At 43.0% G+C, this 18098-nt stretch overlaps 1 protein-coding gene across 1 annotated transcript in view; it reads right to left on the bottom strand.

Moving 5' to 3' along the window:
• SMC4 (structural maintenance of chromosomes 4) overlaps positions 1-18098 on the bottom strand; it is a 33714-nt gene continuing 15616 nt past the window's right edge. The window contains exons 5-23 of the mRNA XM_009869722.1: positions 16730-16894; positions 15780-15907; positions 15122-15262; positions 14099-14249; positions 13197-13361; positions 12147-12380; positions 11428-11613; positions 10156-10317; positions 9423-9648; positions 9254-9333; positions 7231-7383; positions 6965-7091; positions 5594-5783; positions 4566-4710; positions 3877-4050; positions 2922-3104; positions 2455-2687; positions 1620-1803; positions 1-195 (exon numbers count right to left, since the gene is read on the bottom strand). Of these exons, the coding sequence (XP_009868024.1) occupies positions 19-195; positions 1620-1803; positions 2455-2687; positions 2922-3104; positions 3877-4050; positions 4566-4710; positions 5594-5783; positions 6965-7091; positions 7231-7383; positions 9254-9333; positions 9423-9648; positions 10156-10317; positions 11428-11613; positions 12147-12380; positions 13197-13361; positions 14099-14249; positions 15122-15262; positions 15780-15907; positions 16730-16894 (3204 nt within the window). The 3' untranslated portion in view covers positions 1-18. The remainder of the gene's footprint in view (positions 196-1619; positions 1804-2454; positions 2688-2921; positions 3105-3876; positions 4051-4565; positions 4711-5593; positions 5784-6964; positions 7092-7230; positions 7384-9253; positions 9334-9422; positions 9649-10155; positions 10318-11427; positions 11614-12146; positions 12381-13196; positions 13362-14098; positions 14250-15121; positions 15263-15779; positions 15908-16729; positions 16895-18098) is intronic.

The raw sequence follows: 18098 nt of genomic DNA, 5'->3' as shown, positions 1-18098 counted from the left end.
TTCCGCTCTATTTCTGGGCTATACAGCACCCGGGGCAGCGAGTTCAGCCAGTCCTTTGGCTGCGATGACTTTGGGGTTTGTGGCCACGCTTTTCGTGGTGTTGTGAGTCTTGTAAATGCCGATCAATCTGTCTGCAATCTCAAACATGTTGTTCCGCAGGGAGATGATGATGAACTGCGCGTTCTTGGTTTGCTCCTGAAACAGAAGTGACTTGCGTTAGGCGGCAGCACCGCAAAAAGCTCTTGCACCGTCCCCGTGCCCAGGTGTGAGAACTAAGGGCTGCAGCACTGGACGCGGTTCTCTCGGAAGCCTCCAGGCTCCTGCCCTCGGAACCAGGACGTGCACAACGTGCTCCCCTCTCGGCTGCCGGCACCCAGTGCTGCGGGTTTACTTATGCCTCAGTTTCCTCCTTTTACCTTTTACGAGACCTCTTCCAGTGATTTGGGAGCAACGTACATAATTTCTTTCCAGAGCTGCAACTCGCCACAGCTGCAACGTGAATTCCACAAGGTTTACTCACGGTGGGTATTACCAAGTTACCTACGTGTCTCTAGCAAGGAATGAAAACGAAGCTGTTTCCCTGGGCACTGAGAGCAGGGAAAACCCTTTGCTGGCAAGGACGAGCCTCGACAAACAAGAGCTGTGTGACCCTGAGGCAGAATGACGACAGATAACGGAGTATCTGCATCTGGCAGCACTTTAAAAATAAAACAAGCCTTCTCCTCAGAAGCCCGGCAGTGGTGGGGTGAGTTCCCCGGCGCTCCGAGCTGGAGCAGGAGGAGCGCAGCAGACGCACAGCTCCAGCCTGTATTTGCACTGAAGAACCACCCACTGAGGTTTACGCTGAGGTGTCAGTCTGCGCTGCAGGTGGAATCAAACTCTTTGCAGGCAGGTACCTTCACCGTAGTTGCCTGATTTTAAGGAGCTCATCGTAATCTTTGGCACCTCTAGGGGGTGTTCCCAGAACCGGTGGTTACACTGAAAATTCTCAGTTTAAATTAGCAGCCAGAACTGTAGCGATGTAAATGTTTGCTTGACTTAAACATGATGAAACGTGAAAAACCCCCTCACCAAGAAAGCCACAGCTCCAAGAGGCCTATGGGAAACAGCTTATGGTAGCGAAAGGGAAGTATAAAACCAAGGAGCTTTGGCTGCTCTCGGGAATGAAATCACGGGCTGGGATACGTGAACACATGAGCTAAACAAGTTCCTGTGTTCTCAGATGACTGTAGCTGATTATTTGGGGGAAAGTGTCTGTATTTTAAAGAGGAAGCAGAAGCAGCAAGGAAACATGGAAACGAGGTGCCTTTGGCGAGTTCTAGCACTCTTCAGACAGCTTCTGAAAGGGGATTTGGAAGGAAAAAATCTTGTAAATCCTCTATTAGTTGCCTCATTTCAGAAAAGCATCAAACTAGGCAGCTTAGAAAAAAATTACACAGAAAGCAAAAGTCTAAGCACCCTTCTGGAAATCTGCTTAGCACATAGTTTCCACTCCCTCAATACTCTATCATTCCAGATTTTTAAATCTGGCCAGAATTGTGTTACCACTTTGTCTTTTCTGGTAGAGGAGAAAACGTCTCAGGAAAATGAAACTCTGGTAGCTACTGCTGAATACTTACATATATGTAAAACGCTACAATAGAGACGTTTTTGAAGTCAAGTGCTGCGTCAATCTCGTCCATAAAATAAAGTGGTGTTGGCTTGTAATGGTGAAGAGCAAAAACCAGAGCCAGGGAACTAAGAGTCTTCTCTCCTCCCGATAAGTTAAATATCTTCTTCCAACTTTTCTTGGGAGGCCGAACGCTGAAACAAACCAAGAACACGTCGCTTATTTCTGTTCACGATTAATCTAAGTATGTCGCGGGGAAAAGCAAGTCACAAGGCAGGAATTCTTGGAAGACACGAAGAAGCTCGACTAAAACCACGGAAGAGCTGCTCGCTCCTCCTAGTCCTGCGGAGCTGCGAGGCCGAGAACCGCGTCAGTTCTGTCCCCGGGGAGTAACTCCCCGCGTGGGGCAGAGCTCCGGGGCAGCTCAGGGCTGCCTCCGCTCCCACGACTGTAACTCAGCTCTTCTATGTGGACACTGTAACTGCAAGTTAATTTTCTTTCTGAAGTGCCGTTCTGCTCCCGAGTAACGAATGTACTCCCAGGAGCATTTCTGACAGACCAGTCTCCAGCCACCAAGCCGACTGACACAGCTCCCCAGGCAGGATGAAATGATTTGGGAATTTAGAAACCGTGAGAAATGACTTCAAAGTCAAAGCTCTCCAGCTGCTGTTAGTTACTTATTTTTCCAGGAGAAACCAATGTCAACGCTGAAAAAATTGTGGCTTCTGCCAGTATCTTGCCAAGAGGGAGGCCTGGCTTGGTTAGCTGCTGCTCCGTTAACATTTACTTAAAAAGGAAAACAACAATTTAGAATTACAGCAATAATACCAAATATTTTGACAAACCTAAACATGATTCCTTCAGAGAAGGGATCCAGACTGTCCACAAGTTCTAACTCGGCATCTCCTCCCAAAGTCAGCATCTGGTAGTTTTCCTTCAGTTTATTTGTTATCATATTAAATCCGGCCATAAATTCATTTAGCCTTTGTTTCCTAAGATCTTCAAAAGCTTGTCTGAAGTTGTCTCTCTCATTGGTAATGTCATCCAGCTCAGCCACGCGTTTCAAATACAGCTCTTCCTGTAGAGAAAACCCAACAGTACAGTTAAAGCAGCTGCCTCCTTCCATTTTTCCTCCCGTTTAAAAATTCATTTTTCCCAGAGCCGGGAAACAAAGGAACAAAACCAAACTTTTTTTTTTTTCCCCCTCATCTCCCTGCTCTGCTGGAAAACCTGTGTTAAAATACAATAAACATTTCATCCGTCAAATAGTCCTTCCCGGAGAAAAGCCACGCTCGTGCGGAATGAAGCTGACCTTCTTCTTGTACTCTGCAATGGCGCTGAGGTTGGGTTTCATTTCGTGACACTGGGCTTCCAGCAGAGCGATCTGATTCCTGATAACGTCCGGATCCTCGATGGCCTCAAGTTCTTCTTGACTCAGCACTGGAAGTTCTTCAGGTGGATTATCATCTATGGGGTGCAGCGATAGTTTTGATATCTGAAACGCAAAAGCAGTTACTAGAAAGCTTTAAAGCTCACATTAGTTATCATATGAAGGTGTTGTGGAAAACCTTTTGCTGTTTGAGTAGCTTCCAACCTCAAAACATTCAAAGATTTTTCACAGAACTGTCATGAAAACGACAACAAATGTTCTTGTTATTCCGTTCCTGAAAATCGTAAACATCATTCTCCCGAAGGAGACTTCTCTGAAACAGGAGCAGTAGCAGATAACGAGGAAATCGCCTCAACTGCTGCCAGAGAACTTCAACAACTCGATCCTTAACGCTTCGCGTGGTCAGGATTGAGAAGTTCCTGCCAGTGGCTGGACGGGCTGGCCCCGTCAGCTTCGTGTTCGCGGGGGCACGAGGGGCACCGAGCCCTGCGAGATCATCCGCTGACCCAGAGCCCGACACCCCTGGCGAAGATTTAAACAGGAAGGAGAACGGACACATCATACAGAAGCTTCCATAAACTAATTAATATTAATTACTCGTAGATAGTGTTGTGCCAGTTATCCTACCTGGGTCCTTCCTAACTAAAAACCACTTGTAAAGCTAGAAGCTAAACCCTTTCATTCACAAGTCCTCTGTGTGTAAACTAGAGAAACTGAAAGGTCATCTTTTTTAGAGGTTTTTTAATAGCATAAACACCAAAAACCTGCGATCTGAAGATGTATTTTCTCCCAAATTATCAGTTTGCTGACTACATTTTAATGTCCTCCTCTTTTCACATCTCACAGTTCAGGTTTTAGCAACGAACTAACTTCCTACCTCTTTTTGCCAGTACTTCATCTTTGACTGGTGTGCAGAAATATGACCGTCAATTTGTTCAATTTTCAGCTTAACATTAAGAGCTTCCTTTTGAAGTGCATGTTCATCGTCCTGAATAGCTTTAATCTCCTGGAGTAAATCGTGATGCTCTTTCTGAGTTGCTGGCAACGCATCCTAAAACAGAAATGACAAAAAAAAGGCATTAATTGGTTGCCTACAAAAATGTTACCGATTATTTTCACTCTATTAGTCACAGAAGTTACTCTCCAGTCCCACCTACTGATGTAAAACAATACGTATTCTTGTAGTTAGATTAAGCAGGTCCCTAAATTCTGGAATGACTGAAAATATGCTGCAGTTTGTATTTTCATTCCAGATCTGGCTCAAACTCAGATGTTTTTAGCTAAAAGGTAGTTTTAGAGAAAGGCAGTCTCAAAGAAACAGCTTTACCTGGAAGAATTCCAGCCATCCTGGTTGTTTTCACTTTCTGGTGAACATAAATCCAGGTGGGAAATTTAGGTCCCACATAATAGGAAAAAATAATCTGTTTTTAAGCAAGTTTTGAAAGCAATGTCTAAGGACAAAAGAAAGGAAAGACCTCGGCTTAAGAACAACTCTGACGCAACAGCTCTGAGCCGAAATTTATTTCACAGGCTGCGTCCTCTGCGAAGCAACACACGCGCCCTCACCTCAGCCTGCTTGCATTCGTTTATAACCTCGGTGGCTTTCTCTTCTAGGGTGGTCAGCTCTCGTGTTAAGTTTTTAATTTCTTTCTCAGTAGCTTCAATTTCCTCCTCCGTGCGAAGAAGGGACTCTTCGGATTTTTTCAGGTTTCTGGGTACAGAGAGATGGGTACAAATTATTAGTGCAAACACGACGCAAGAAACACCTCACTTACAGATTGACAAGCAAACAGGACGTGCTGGTTTACGCGTGAGCTCTCACACTCCTGCGATACCCGAGTAAAAAGAAAATCCTCCTCCTTAGAGCAGACAGGCATCGTTAGATGACTTAATTTCTTCTTTCAGAGAGAGCTTTGACATTTGTTCTAAGTGTTTGTTCAGGCACTGTTAAGCTAACATCAAAAACGTACCACGTTTTGTTTCCTGACGCACCTTAGAATAAAATCAGTCCCTTCGGGATTGGACTGCCCCACTGCAGGGCAATTAAATGCCGTTTTGAATCTTTACCCTGAAATACTACAGCTTAGTCGTCGGCAAATATCAGCAGAAAAATTAAATGTGACTTTTAATCTGCCTATTAGAACCCCCTCAAAAAAAATTCTTTCCCTTTATCTCCTCGCCACAAGCGACTTTTAGTATTAGGCATGCGACCGCAAATCAAGGTTTTCAGATCCGAGGGACTTTTTCACTAAGATCACTTAAAACCAGCCGATGTCCTGCAGGCCCCGATGCCAACAGGTGCAGCTCTTCGAAGGCTGACGCGACTCCTCTGGGTCAGGTTTCGCTGAGCTGTGAAGGTCTCTGATCCTTTGCCCGCAAAGCACAACTCGCAAAGATTACGGCTCCCAATTCAGAACCAGGCTCAGTTCGAGATAAAGCAGTTTAGAGACAGAGGTGACGACCTCCTCCCTTCAGTTCTCCTCTCGCCATGAAGAGGTGAAAACCCAGCTCCTGTGGCCACACAAACCCGCCCACGGAAAGCTCCGACTCTCGGGCTCAAGCTTCCCGGCGGAGCGCGGGGCCGTCTCCCGTACCTGTCCGCGGTCTTGATGGCCACTTGGGCTTTGGTGATGGCTGAAGCGCAATTATCTATTTCTTTGTTGACCTTATCGAGTTTGTCTTGTTGGGCTTTAAGCTTCTGGTTGTTGATCTCAAAGATGAGGTTATGTAAGCGTTTCACTTCGGTTTCTATTTTACCGGCTTTCTCGGCAACGCAGTCGTAATCTGTCGATAAATAGAATCGAGGTAAGGTCGTTACGCCAGGGACACCGGCTGCTGCACTACATCAAGATTTAAGTGACAAAAAGCTCTGCTATATTAATATATTGAGATGTGTACCTATTTCTTTCTACTGTGAAAAACGCTGAGGGTTTTTTACAGTGGCAAAAAGGAAGAATACCAGCCACAGCTTTCTGACACCGTTACACACCCAAAGCAGTTTCTGGTGTAAACCACCAAAACAAATTTTCATTGAGTGACTTAATGTCTATAGAATACACGAGATCGTACATATCAAGCTATTCCAAGCTCATTCTTTGCATTTATTTCCTGGGAAAATGCTAAAAGGTTAAATTGTAAATCGGGCGCTAGCTGGTGCTCAGTAGCCGGTACTACTTGTGTAGTTACTATACGTGCTGAACAATGAGAGCCTACTCCACCTTGAAGGTAGCCAAGCTTCTGTATTGAGCTTGTACTTAAGAAAAACATCTTAATAAGTTGAACAGCTTTCAGAAATTAAACAACGTAGCACCTTAGTATTCCAAGTGAAGCGTTCACACTCTCTTGACGCTACACTGGTCGAAAGAGGCACGGAGGGAACCTGTGCGAGCACGTATTCTCTTCCCTAAAACGCTGTAAGATCAGGGGGAGGGAATTACCTTCTCCTTTGCTCATATTCTGAGCAAAACACAGAAAGCAGCAGGGAAGGTTTACTGTACCAAGCTACCAATTTCTTCAGAGAAACTGTTACTCAAGTTCTCAGAGCAAACGGCTTCCCCAAAAGGCGCCCCCGGGGGCGCAGCGTGCCCACAGCCCAACGCGGGCTGCTCGTTGCACAGGGTCCAGGTGGAGCCCAGCAAACGATTCTTACCCCAATTAAATCAAGTTTCCCTATAAATCTGCGTGTAATACAGCAAATCTAACCAAATAAACAGAAAAATACTCAAATTAATGTTTACTTTAGGTCAGCTGAAAGACTAACTTAAGCACTTGCAAAAAAAAGGGTTTTCATTCTCTAATCGCTAAAAGCACCTTTCATCTCCTCTTTAGAAGAAAAGAGGTTCCAAGGCAAGAGCCGGTACCGCACTGGTAATCCAACAGAACAAAGTCCAAACCACCCATTCCCAAATTAGTAAAAGAACACAACTACAATTTTTATCTATAATCGCCTCTCCACAAAATTGTACCTTTTTTATAACTATTAAGGACTTTCTCCAACTCCTTCTGTTTGTTTTTGTCTGGGGCAGCAGCGATGACGTTGGCTTCAAGTTCCTTAACTTGGCTTTTTAGATGAATTTCTTGTTCAGATAAACGCTACAGAGAACACAACCGTGTTAGAATCCTGTACTTTAAAGTAAAACTAACAAGAACTAAATTAAGCTGAGGCTGAGAAGTTATCCCCCTGCACATTCACAGAGGAGCCAGCTATCGCCTCCAGAATCAACTTGTTCACCTGGAGACTTGCTCTGTACTTTTCTAAAGTATTTCTCATTTCCCGAATATCTTGGCTCAGTTTTCTTATGGCTTCTTCAAGTTGTAATTTCTGCTCCCCGCACTGTGCTGCTCTTTTCAAATCCTTCTGCAGCTGAGATTCCATTTTACTGACCTACACAAAAAAGAGATACAGTCATTCGCCTTGTGCCGCCACTACAAACCAAAGCGAGATCTCGCTCGTGCGCTTGGCAGTCTCTTGAAACGCAACAAGAAAGTGCAATAAAAACTCAAAATTTTGCTGTAGCTGGACAGAACGTGGAGGCCGACTGATGAGAAGATCAATTATGACATGGAAAGACAAGAGGAGCAAGCGTAAGGAAAAGTAAACTGAAGAATTCCTGTCAAAATAGCTTGTAAGGGAGAATTGGTTTAAGGAAATAAAACTAGACTAACGCTTGAAAGGCTTAAGGCAGAAAGCAAAACACACACGAGCAGAAGCTAGAAGGAATTTTTGCTACAGCTGGAATTTGATGCTTGTTGGTTTCTGTGGTAATCGGGTGTTGGGAAGACGAGCTGCTTTTGCACAGAGTAACTGGTGAAGTGACCCAGTCTTGCAGTTCACCTTCAGCAGCAGAAGGAACAAGGACACGTTTCAGATCTCGGCGCATTTTCTGGTTTTATATCCAGAGAACCAACAGGCGTGGATATGAATACGCTTGTTCTGCCCGTAGTTGTCCACGATGCCAGGCAGGAACAGAGCCAAAGCTCTTGGAAATGCAGAAATTACGGTCCAGCTACTGAGCTTTATGGAGTGCCCAAACAGAAAAGAGCACAGAAGGCTGCCTCTTGGGGAGAACAGAGTGTGAAGACAGAAAATAGCCAAGTCCTTTAATGAGTAAGATCTAAATGTGAGCTGCCTTATTTATTTATTGACTCTTTACAAGGCCAGGGCAGTAACACCTTGCCCATGAGATTAGTTCCTTAGTTGTCCACAGTATCTGAATAGGCTTGGCAGGAAAAAAAAGAAAAGTCACATGTCAAACTGTCCACAGTTTGTAGAATTTTATCTTTTCTTGGCCAGTACAATCCTATTTTCCAAGGCGAAGGTGAAAATACAGAAGATACATGAGAGAAAAATAGAAATCTATGTTAGCCTCTCAGTGATAAACCCAAAAAAGTGCAGAAACATTAGCAATGGCAGCAAAGGTGGTGACATGGTTACGTCCTCCACCTGAGAAATCAGAGAGAACCTTCAAGTTCTGTTTGATTTTGAAGTTTTCTAATTGAAAGTGTTTTCACCAAAAAACCACCTAACTCCTGTTTCTGTGTCCTTAGTGGCAAGCAAATGCTCAACCCAAGTGGTCGCATGCAGCTTTCAGTCCTCAAGAGCAAAAAAAGTTCCTTCTCCTGTAGGGAGAGGACGGCTCTGAGGAGCCAGGGCTCACCTGGCCAGGGCTACAGAGGGAGCTTCTCTTCCTGAAGTGCTGTTAACACTTCGAGGTTGGACCTCGGCTCATCAGCACATACTGGGCAAAAAGGACAAAGGCACTAAACAAAACTACAGACCAAAACCTAGAAGAACTCGGAAGAAAAACTGTATCTTGATGTCACAGAACGGTGAAGGTATGAATTGGAAGGAAAAGCTCTGCCACCCGTGACAAGTCTTACAAGGACAGAAAAGGAAGGGATCGGACCCGTCTGGTCTCGCTGCTGAGGTCTGGGTGTGCTGCTCCGTAGCCCGAGGCTCCCTCACGATCAGCATCTCCCACGTTCCCAGCCCCACCTCCAATTAGTTTCCAAGCTGTCGAAGGCAGCACTCAATTAAAAATTAAAAAACAGTAACTGGGCTGTGAACAAAAGCACTTCAGAGCACTATAACTTAACGCTCACCTTGCGAGCTTTAGCTTTAGACATCCCAGTCAATGCACTTGGCGCTATTAACTACCCACACTGGCTTAAAAGGACACAGCACGTGTGTCCAAACTGCCAAAACGTAAGGCCTTTGGATGAAATTGCCTTTTTAATTCAGGTTATGTACTAACCTCTTCTTCTGAAACATCCATGACGACGGAGGAACCCATTCTGCCCTTCATTACTCTGCCTCCCCCACCAGTCATGGTTCCTAAAGTAAAAGAGACGAGAAGAAGTGAGCGTGCTTCGGTGTCACCTAGAAAGCACTTCAGATACAATTGCAAGTTTGCACATCGATACCTGACTGCTCGATGATTTGTCCTTGCAGCGTTACCACCCTCCATCTTTTATCTCTTTGGAACGCTAGTCTGGTAGCGTCCTCCAAGCTATTGGCTACCAGAGTGTCACGCAGCGCGAAGTAAAACGCCAGGCGAACCTTCTCGTCTTTTACTTTCACCAGATCAAATAACCGAGGAGTATTTTCAGGAGTTGAAATCTTTTGAGCTTTTTTTTCCCATAGAGTCATCTACACCGAGAAAGGAAACAAATGAGAGATTCCTTAAGACAAATCCTGAGGTTGCTTCATTCTTCTAAGATTTTAAAGCAAACACAATCGTCCTGCAGTTAATAGTGAAACTTCCCTCCTTGGGGACCTCTTCTCATTTCCAATATAATTAAAAACTCGCCAATGACTCATTGTTCCCCTTCATAGTTTACAGTTACTAGATTACTTAGATTATTAAATTTGGTAAGTTGTTAAAAAAATCTAAATATAAAAACAAACCTTTGGTGTGCACATGCAGGTAGCCCAAGAGCCTCGTGCATCTCTATAAGTAAACGCTGGCACTTGCTAGCAGAATATTCTAACGTACCAACAGCCCAGTAAAACATTTTATATTTTAGCTTTACCTGTATTAAATCCAGACACAGGTAATATGTAACACGTACTCCTACGTGTGCGTATTAATCCGTGACACCCACACCGCGCCGTGCACACGAGGGTAAACGGGCAGTTGGTTGTGCCCGTACGTACTTTGTCCAGGGCTATAAACGTGGCGACTCCGATTCCGGTTGCCTTTAGGAAATTCACACATCTCTGCGCGGTGTCGATCGTATCGACAACGATGTTGTCCAACGCGTCGCAACACGACGAAATAGCGACATCGTACTTCCCCTCGATCGCTCCCAGGTCTCCCTAGGAATTGCGGGAGGCAGAAGTACAGCGATTAGCTTGGCCTTAACGTTTTGTCGTGGTGTTAAAGAAACGACCGAGAGTTTACACAAAGTGAAATGAGACGAAAACAAATGAAAAAATCATTTTCCGTGAAAGAGCTTGAGCTTTAATTAGAATTTGTATAATAGCATCTCCTGTACGCTGCCTTTTAGGTGTTTCTAATGTACTTGTTTCCACAGTAGGAACACGTACATGCAAGAGCTCAGAGTTTCAAGAGACACTTCTGACAGAAACGTGTTTTCTGCGGATAAATATTCATTTTGATAGGCCAGCATCTCAGCAAGGCAGCCTGGCCCAACAAAATCATTTAACGTGTTCATTTAACGGCTCTGCCGCAGCCGGGCAGGACCCAGCACGTCACACACTTGGGCCGTCCTGCCCTGACCCAGCGAACGGGTACCGGGGGATTCACTGTCTTTGAAAAATCCTCGTGTATCTGCAGATAAAAACCAGCACAGGCGGCCAACTGTGAGGTATCCAAGAACAGATTAACCTCACACTCCTCTCTGTGGCAAGTGATAACAGAGCAGCAGACAAAATACATGCCAGCTGCACCAGACAGTGGTCTGCCGCCGGTTAAACTTTATCCTTTCTTACTGAAGCTACACACACATTTTTTAAAAATATAACTACACTAAAATAAACTGATTTTTCTGCAGCAGAGATACTTGAAGAGCGGGTGGGGAAAAAGAGAAAATTGCGGAATACAAAACTAGCACTGATTCGCTGCGTGCCTTGTTCAGTGCTTAAAAAATAGATAAAGGGAATGAAGAACTTCCCATCAGCTGCAGATTTTCAGAACTTGAAATCAACACCGCTGGGAGAGAACTGATAACACTCAACGTCTTGCTGGGACATAGCTTTCCTGGGTCTCCTGAAATGATACTGCTTTTTGATTTGACATCCATGCAAGTAAGACAACAAACAGCAAAGAGACCACTAAATTTTATAAATTTAGAAGAAAATAAAGTGTTGCAGCTCTGTCCAAATTTACAGCACCAGGGAGGTGAGGAATGCTACTCAGTTGCAGAAACACCTATAAAGTTTAAGACTAAAAGTGTTTAAAATTACCAGTCTTCCATACAGTCCACAAATATTGCCTGATTTCTTCTGCTGAAGCAGAGCCTCAAGCACTTTTCCTCGGCTGCGACTTTGTGCGAAAGAGCTTTTGGCTTCTTCTACTTTTTGACGGAGGTTTCGTACGAAGTTCGTAACGTCCGACTCTTCTTTTACCAGCTTCTCAAACTCCTTCTCTTTCTAGTGGTTAGAAGACAGACATTATTTTAGTCTCACAAAAACTACTGCATCCCGGGAGTCTTACGAAAAGCAGAAGTAGGAAACATTTATCACACGAATGGTTGGTACGTGAATGCACTCTGGTTAGTATTTAGCACGTTTAGATACAAATACGACGGCTTATGGATTCAGGAATCAGCCTCAGGACAAGGTAGCGGGATTCCTTCTTCTTTGCAGAATGAGAGGAGCAAGAAGTGAAATTCAAAGCAGGCTCAGAAACAGTCATTTATTTATTTTAACATTCTCATGACATTTAAACTGCTTCCCTTGCAGGGATATGTAGGATTTGATTTCAGTGCTTCATGTTAACATTTGTTTAACCCCAAATAAGTTTGAAACCCGCTATACTTCCTTCACTGATTAACTGGGTGTTATAATAGAGCTTTGAAATGTCATTTGAGGCAGTTTTGCATTTATTTCCACCGCGATGACTGCTAAAAAAGAAGCGGGGAACTTTGCTTTGTGTTTTGCCACATTGCAGCGTCAAGTCTCACCTCCTTCAATTCCTTTTCAGCCTGGGGTAACTTTATTTCTATATCTTTGATAGCGGCTTTCCTTTCCTTAAGAGTTTCTGAAGTCGTCGTCAGAGCCTCCTTTGCCTGATTTAACTGCGACAGGGCGGTGTTGTGACGGCTGAGATAGATGTCGAGCTCTGACTGGGCCACGTCCCTCTTGGAACAGGCTTCGTTCACCGCTTTACTGAACTCCATCAGCTCTTTCTCTTTGCTCTGCAAAACCAGACAGCGTTAGAGCCCAGAGCAGACAACGGCGGGATTTGTCCCGTCACTGATCACGCCACGCGACAGAAAGAGAGGAAACTGGCACGTTCTTTTACTAGCTCTCCCGTCAGCAGAAATGTTATCTGGAAGAACAAGTACTTCTTAATTTACTAACGGAATCTGTATGAAAATGAAATAAGGCATTTCTCATAATTATAAAGGACATCAGGCAGTTATCATAGAAGCTTTGTATCATTTTTTCAACCTAAAGTTGGGAGGAGCCCTACACATTGTGCTAAACTAGAGATCGAATGGAGAAACTATGAGTTCGAATACAGAAAATAACCCCCTAAGTCTACGGGATAAATTTCCAGCCTCCAAGTGTTCAGTGATGGAACAGCCAAGACCAACACCCAGGCGTTACAGCAGTTGTCTGTTAAATCAAAGAGAGATTACAGCTGTGTGAAAGGCTTGGAACACACTGTTCCAAAAATCTGCTTATTTATTTAAGCAACTTATTGGCGTAAACGTTTGGATGGGAGAAAATTAACCTGCGTTCAGGTGTAGAATTATTTAAAATATATATATATGAATGACATACTTAGCGACACACGATCGCTATAAAAAGCAGACAACTTAATGAGCAGAATTTAGCTGTGATTATAAATTAATTTCCTGGTAAGGCACCATTGAACCGACACATGAAACGGTTTATTCGTCATATAAAATAGCCTTTCACAACTGTCTTCGGATTGTTTCATTCCTAAGTGTAAAAACTACGCAGGAGTTGATACAGCAACTGTGCCAAGTCAAAACAGCTCAAACCTCTTTCTCTTCCTGAAGTCCTCGTGTTTCTTCCTTAAGGCTGTCCATAACCTGCTTGAGTTTTGCTTCTTCCTTCTCCTTTGACTTTTCAAGCAGCTCTTTCTTAGATGTCGCTTCGCTGATTGCAGTTTCACTTTTGGAAGACGTATTTTTCAATTCTTCTATCTACGCAAGGAAAAGACCTTTGACTCCTCTCCCCCTGAAACAGAACGGTCTTGCCTTCTCTTTAAGCTCTGACTTCCTCGGGCTCTGCGGCAGGCGAAGGCAGCGGAAGCCCTAGCGCAGCCCTACACGTTTCTGTAGGGTAAGATACCCGTGGCTCTAGCAGGGGGCCTGGATTTCATTTGCGAGGCCTGTTGGGTTCTAGAGCCCCTCTGCAGAGAAACGAGCCAGAGAGTGAAAGACCCCACAGCTCTGCCCGTAAGAACTCAAGACTCTGAATCCCAGTAAGGCTCAATTCTTAAATGTCTCCTCTCAGAAGGAAACAGAAGAAAAAAAAAAGTTTTGAAAAGGTAGTAACCCTGAGAACACGTAACAACCTTGAAATCTCAACAAACGCCCCAAACAGATGCTTTGCAAGCCGTGAGAGGGGGCTGAGAAGCGACAGAAAAGATTTAAGCTTTGCCTTTTGGCAGAAAACAGCCCGGTGCTGCTGGCCACGGCCTCCCACAGCAGGACAGGGAGAACAATGCATTACCTCGGTAGGTGATTTGCAAACAAACTCCCTACTGGAGTTAAATGACATTATCTGCTTGCAAAAAATAATTTAAAACATATTTTTCCACCTTCTTTGTTGCCCAAAGCACAACTGGTGTCCTTCGTTATTTTATCCCAGCTGCACAAAGATGTTCTCATCCAGAGGAGCCAATTACGCTTCTTTAAGAAAATGCAGTTCACGTTACCTTTTCTTTGTCCTTCTGAAGTTGCTTCTCCAGTTTTTTAGCCTTGCCTTTGGCATGTTTTAGGTTTTCCCTTACTTTAATATCCTGCAAATCCAACTGCGTGAATTTTTCTTTATTTCCCTCTATGAACTTTGTAATTTTACTGAGCTTCCTAACAGGGAAAAAAAGAAAGAATAACCTATTCCATACCCTATAAAAATGCCTGTAGAGCTTAGTCTAGTAAGTAAGCATGTAGAATGTAGACCAATACTACTCAGGTTTTGTGAAAAACTATATCCAGTACTTGCTATTCACAGTATTTTCCCCAGAGAAGTGATGTTTTATCAGAAAAAGATCAATTACCAAAGCAATGTTAAACACATTTTCTGAAACTTTATTTTTTCCTTGATAGAATTTGTAATTCACATCTCTCACAAATAACTTACTATAACTTTAAAGGATGAAGTTTAATACAGCAGCTGGATTGGAGATTAGCACCCAGGAAAAGTGATTTTAGAGACACAATTCACGCACAAGAGATTTGTTAGGAAACCAGAGAAAAACACCAAACATCCACGTACCTAAGAATTATAGTTTTATAACTAAAAACCTAAAACTACTTCCCAGTTATTTGAACAGTCACTATAAAAAGTACGTACTTTAAAAATCCATTAAAAAAAAAAATCAGACCTTTTCTAATTCTAATTGTGATTATTATCCAGATTTCTTCAAAATCGAACCAATGAAATTTTTTAATTTTGTGTGTGTGTGTGTGTGTTTAAGCCCATTTAATCCACGCCTGGTGAGGTTTAGAAATACTGTAAGCGACTGCTCCTGAGATAATTTAAGGTTTCGGTCAAAGAACCACTGAAAAACCCAGCTGTGCTCCCTTTTCTTTGATCACCTTCCCCTGCAACGACCGTACCCTTCTGCTTTCGCAGGTGTTCCCCTCCCCGCACGACACCCACCACGGCTCGGTCTGAAAATCCTGCCGCCTCTAACGCCACACGTGCACGACACAGAGCTCTTACCCAAAGTACTTACTTTTCAAGTTCTTTCAAAGCTTTGTTCTTGGCTTTCATGTCATCTGCAAGCTTGCTACTCTTCTCATTAATGTCTTTGGTTTGTTCGTTAATTTTTTCTTTCTGCATTTCCATGTCATTTACTCGTTTCTTTAGGTCATGGCTAGAAGAAAAAAAAAAAAAACCCAATCAAAATACAAAAAAAAAAGCCCCAAACCTCCACTTTTTTCCACAAAGCTAACATTCATAATGAACATGTATTTTCAACTTTAAGTGTAACGAAGGGATTATGTAAAATAGTAAACCCTAATGTTCATTATTGAGTAACCTTGCCAAACCAGCAAGGAAATCTAACAATTTTGACACTTCAGATGAAAATAATCTTTAAGTGATCTTTCTCCATTGAAGAATAAAGCTGTAAAAGACCAATTTGCCAGGCTATTTTGTAAAAAGCTGGCAAGCAGGTTTTGGAGGGTTATTTTGTTTGGTTCGGTTTGGGTTTGCTTTTGTTGTTGTTTTTGTTTGAAGGTTTTGGTGAAAATGGTCTCCGTTTTGAAATTTTTAACTTAATTTTTTAACTCGATGGATTTGGAAGTAAGAAATGCAAAATATTTCCAATTAGAGATACGGAAGCCGAGTTTCACACCATATCAAAGTGAAAACTTTAGGGAAGTACTTACATATAGTATTGAGAGATGCGATTCTTTTCTTTAAACATTTTGTTTTCCAAACACAGAAACTCAATGGCTTTATTCTTGTCCCCTTCCAAGGCATCCTTTTCTTTTTCCACCATTTTGACTCTATTTAACTAGACAAAGCGGAGAGTCAGAGTTGACTTTACTGCCAGCACTGGAGAAGAACAAACCACGAGGAGAAAAACCCCAGAGCCTTTGTAGCACACGTGGAAGAGACGGTTTTCAACAACTAACTCGGCAGGGCAGTTGAGCGCTACAAGCTTCTGAAATGGGAGATCTCCATTTCCACAGCAGAGACTTTTAGGGCAATTCCAATAGTGATTTAAAACTGAAAAGGGATCCTACCCATGCTAGGAACAGCTCAGGAAAATCAAGGAGAAAGCAGGTGAGAAATAAAGGAGTTACATACAGACGGTCCATACGCATTATTTTCTCTATTTCAACCTTTTGCCTAGTCCCTTGTAAGTTAATTCCTGCAAATCCATCTTTGGTTTTCCTTCGCAGCCTTTAAAAAAAGTCTGCAACATGTGAGAATTTACCAAAGACACGTCAAGTAAAAAGAACTCGAGTTGTTATTTAGCACTTCTAGAACTCAATACGTAAATCAAACGTTAGGAAAGCAAATTCTGCAGTAAATCCACCAGTTCAAGTCACAACGAATTGTCTGTATTTTTGAGCCTCCTCAGCGCTGTGTGTGCATCACCTCGGCCTCCCTCCTCCTCCTCCCTTTCCTTAGCACTTGAAAGCTCTCCCTGCTACGGCTCCAACTTGCTTTGGCAAGAAGACTCAAATCTCTGAACTTCTACTCGTGTAGAGGAGCGCCAAACTTTAACCAAGTCTTTACGCAAACCATTTTTCTTAAAAATCCAAAAATGCAACATTGCAAGCTTGTAATTTGTAATTTAAGAGTTCTGACCAAACTCTCCAAGACTCACCTTCTCTCCCCTCTGTTCGTTTAACATCTCCACTCTGCGACACAGAGTCTGGATGGGATCTTTGAGTCGGGCAGATCCTATTAAGTCTTCCAAGTACTCCAGCATGCCTTCATCATGTTCAGTCTGGCCTTTCGGTTTCATCATCGCGATTTGCTCAACTTCCCCCTTGGAAAAGAAAAGTTTGATGTTTTTCTTTTTTTCTTTTCTGAAGAAAGGGTTAGCATTCTGGAAAAATACGGACATCTTTGGAATGCAGCTATGTGATCACATTCTAGCATCATAAAAAAAAAAAAAGAACAAAATAACGCAGCCATCAACATTGACTATTCAGCGACGCGTTTGGGAAAACAAAGATCAAAATGACATTTCCTCCAAAGGGTTCATGGTGATGATGTGTGCAAAAACCAGCATCTCTTCTGAAGCCACCACTCAAGGTCTAAACATTGCTTCATTTCTCTAAAGATTCAAAATGTATTTCCCCAACCTAAAAAAAGCAGAAGAGAAGAAAGCAAGCCCTCTAGGTCATGTAGCACCCAACAGCCTTCATGGGCTTTAATCAGGACTGAAGTCCCTGAAGGGTTCTCTTCAGAAAACAGAAAGTCCCTAAAATCGTGTCTGACGGATGGACAGGACTTGTAATTCATCCATCTGGGACTTCCTTGCTAGAAAAACATTATTTAAGCGTTAGCCTTCCTTCATTTCATTTTCCTTTATGTACAGCATTAAATTATTATGTAACAACAATTAGCTTTTTTTATAAAGTAAGAATTAGGAAAGATTAAACTAAGACATGACAAGGACTGTTTCTTTTACTGATGCTGTTGTAAACCAACAAAAAGTCTACTATCAACACGTTATGCATAAAATGTTACAAAATACAGATTCTATTTGGTAAATGACATGGTCATATATCAGAAGGTGAAGACGTGAAATAGAATATACACGTATCGAAATGGTATCTGGAGCAAGAGTAGGCGTGATAGACACTGCAAAACTTAAATAAAGAGAACACTGAGTAAAAAAGTATTCGCCCTCAAAAATCCAGATATTGAGGTACATGACGAACATGCAGAACAGCCAGCAGTGTGGAGTACCAGCACCGCCTTTCGTGACTCAGTTTTAAATAGATGAAACCACAAGCTGGATTCAAGGTTGCAAATTAGCGTTAGAACCGACAAGACTTAAAACCAACCCAAAATTTCTATTCCAGTATCGGAGCTACCTATGTAAAACCACAAACCCTAAGTCTGTATCCCCAGAGTGAAAATGTAGGTGAGAACTTGTCATCACCGGCTGCTCGTGGAGCTCGAGCTGACAGCGGAGTCTCTCCAGGACCTTCCCAAGGAGGCGCAGGAGGGCGATTCCTGCT

The sequence above is a fragment of the Apaloderma vittatum genome, unplaced genomic scaffold (genome assembly GCF_000703405.1).
Source record: "Apaloderma vittatum isolate BGI_N311 unplaced genomic scaffold, ASM70340v1 scaffold27165, whole genome shotgun sequence".
Classification (NCBI taxonomy): Eukaryota; Metazoa; Chordata; class Aves; order Trogoniformes; family Trogonidae; genus Apaloderma; species Apaloderma vittatum.
This window is presented reverse-complemented; position numbering and strand designations above follow the sequence as displayed.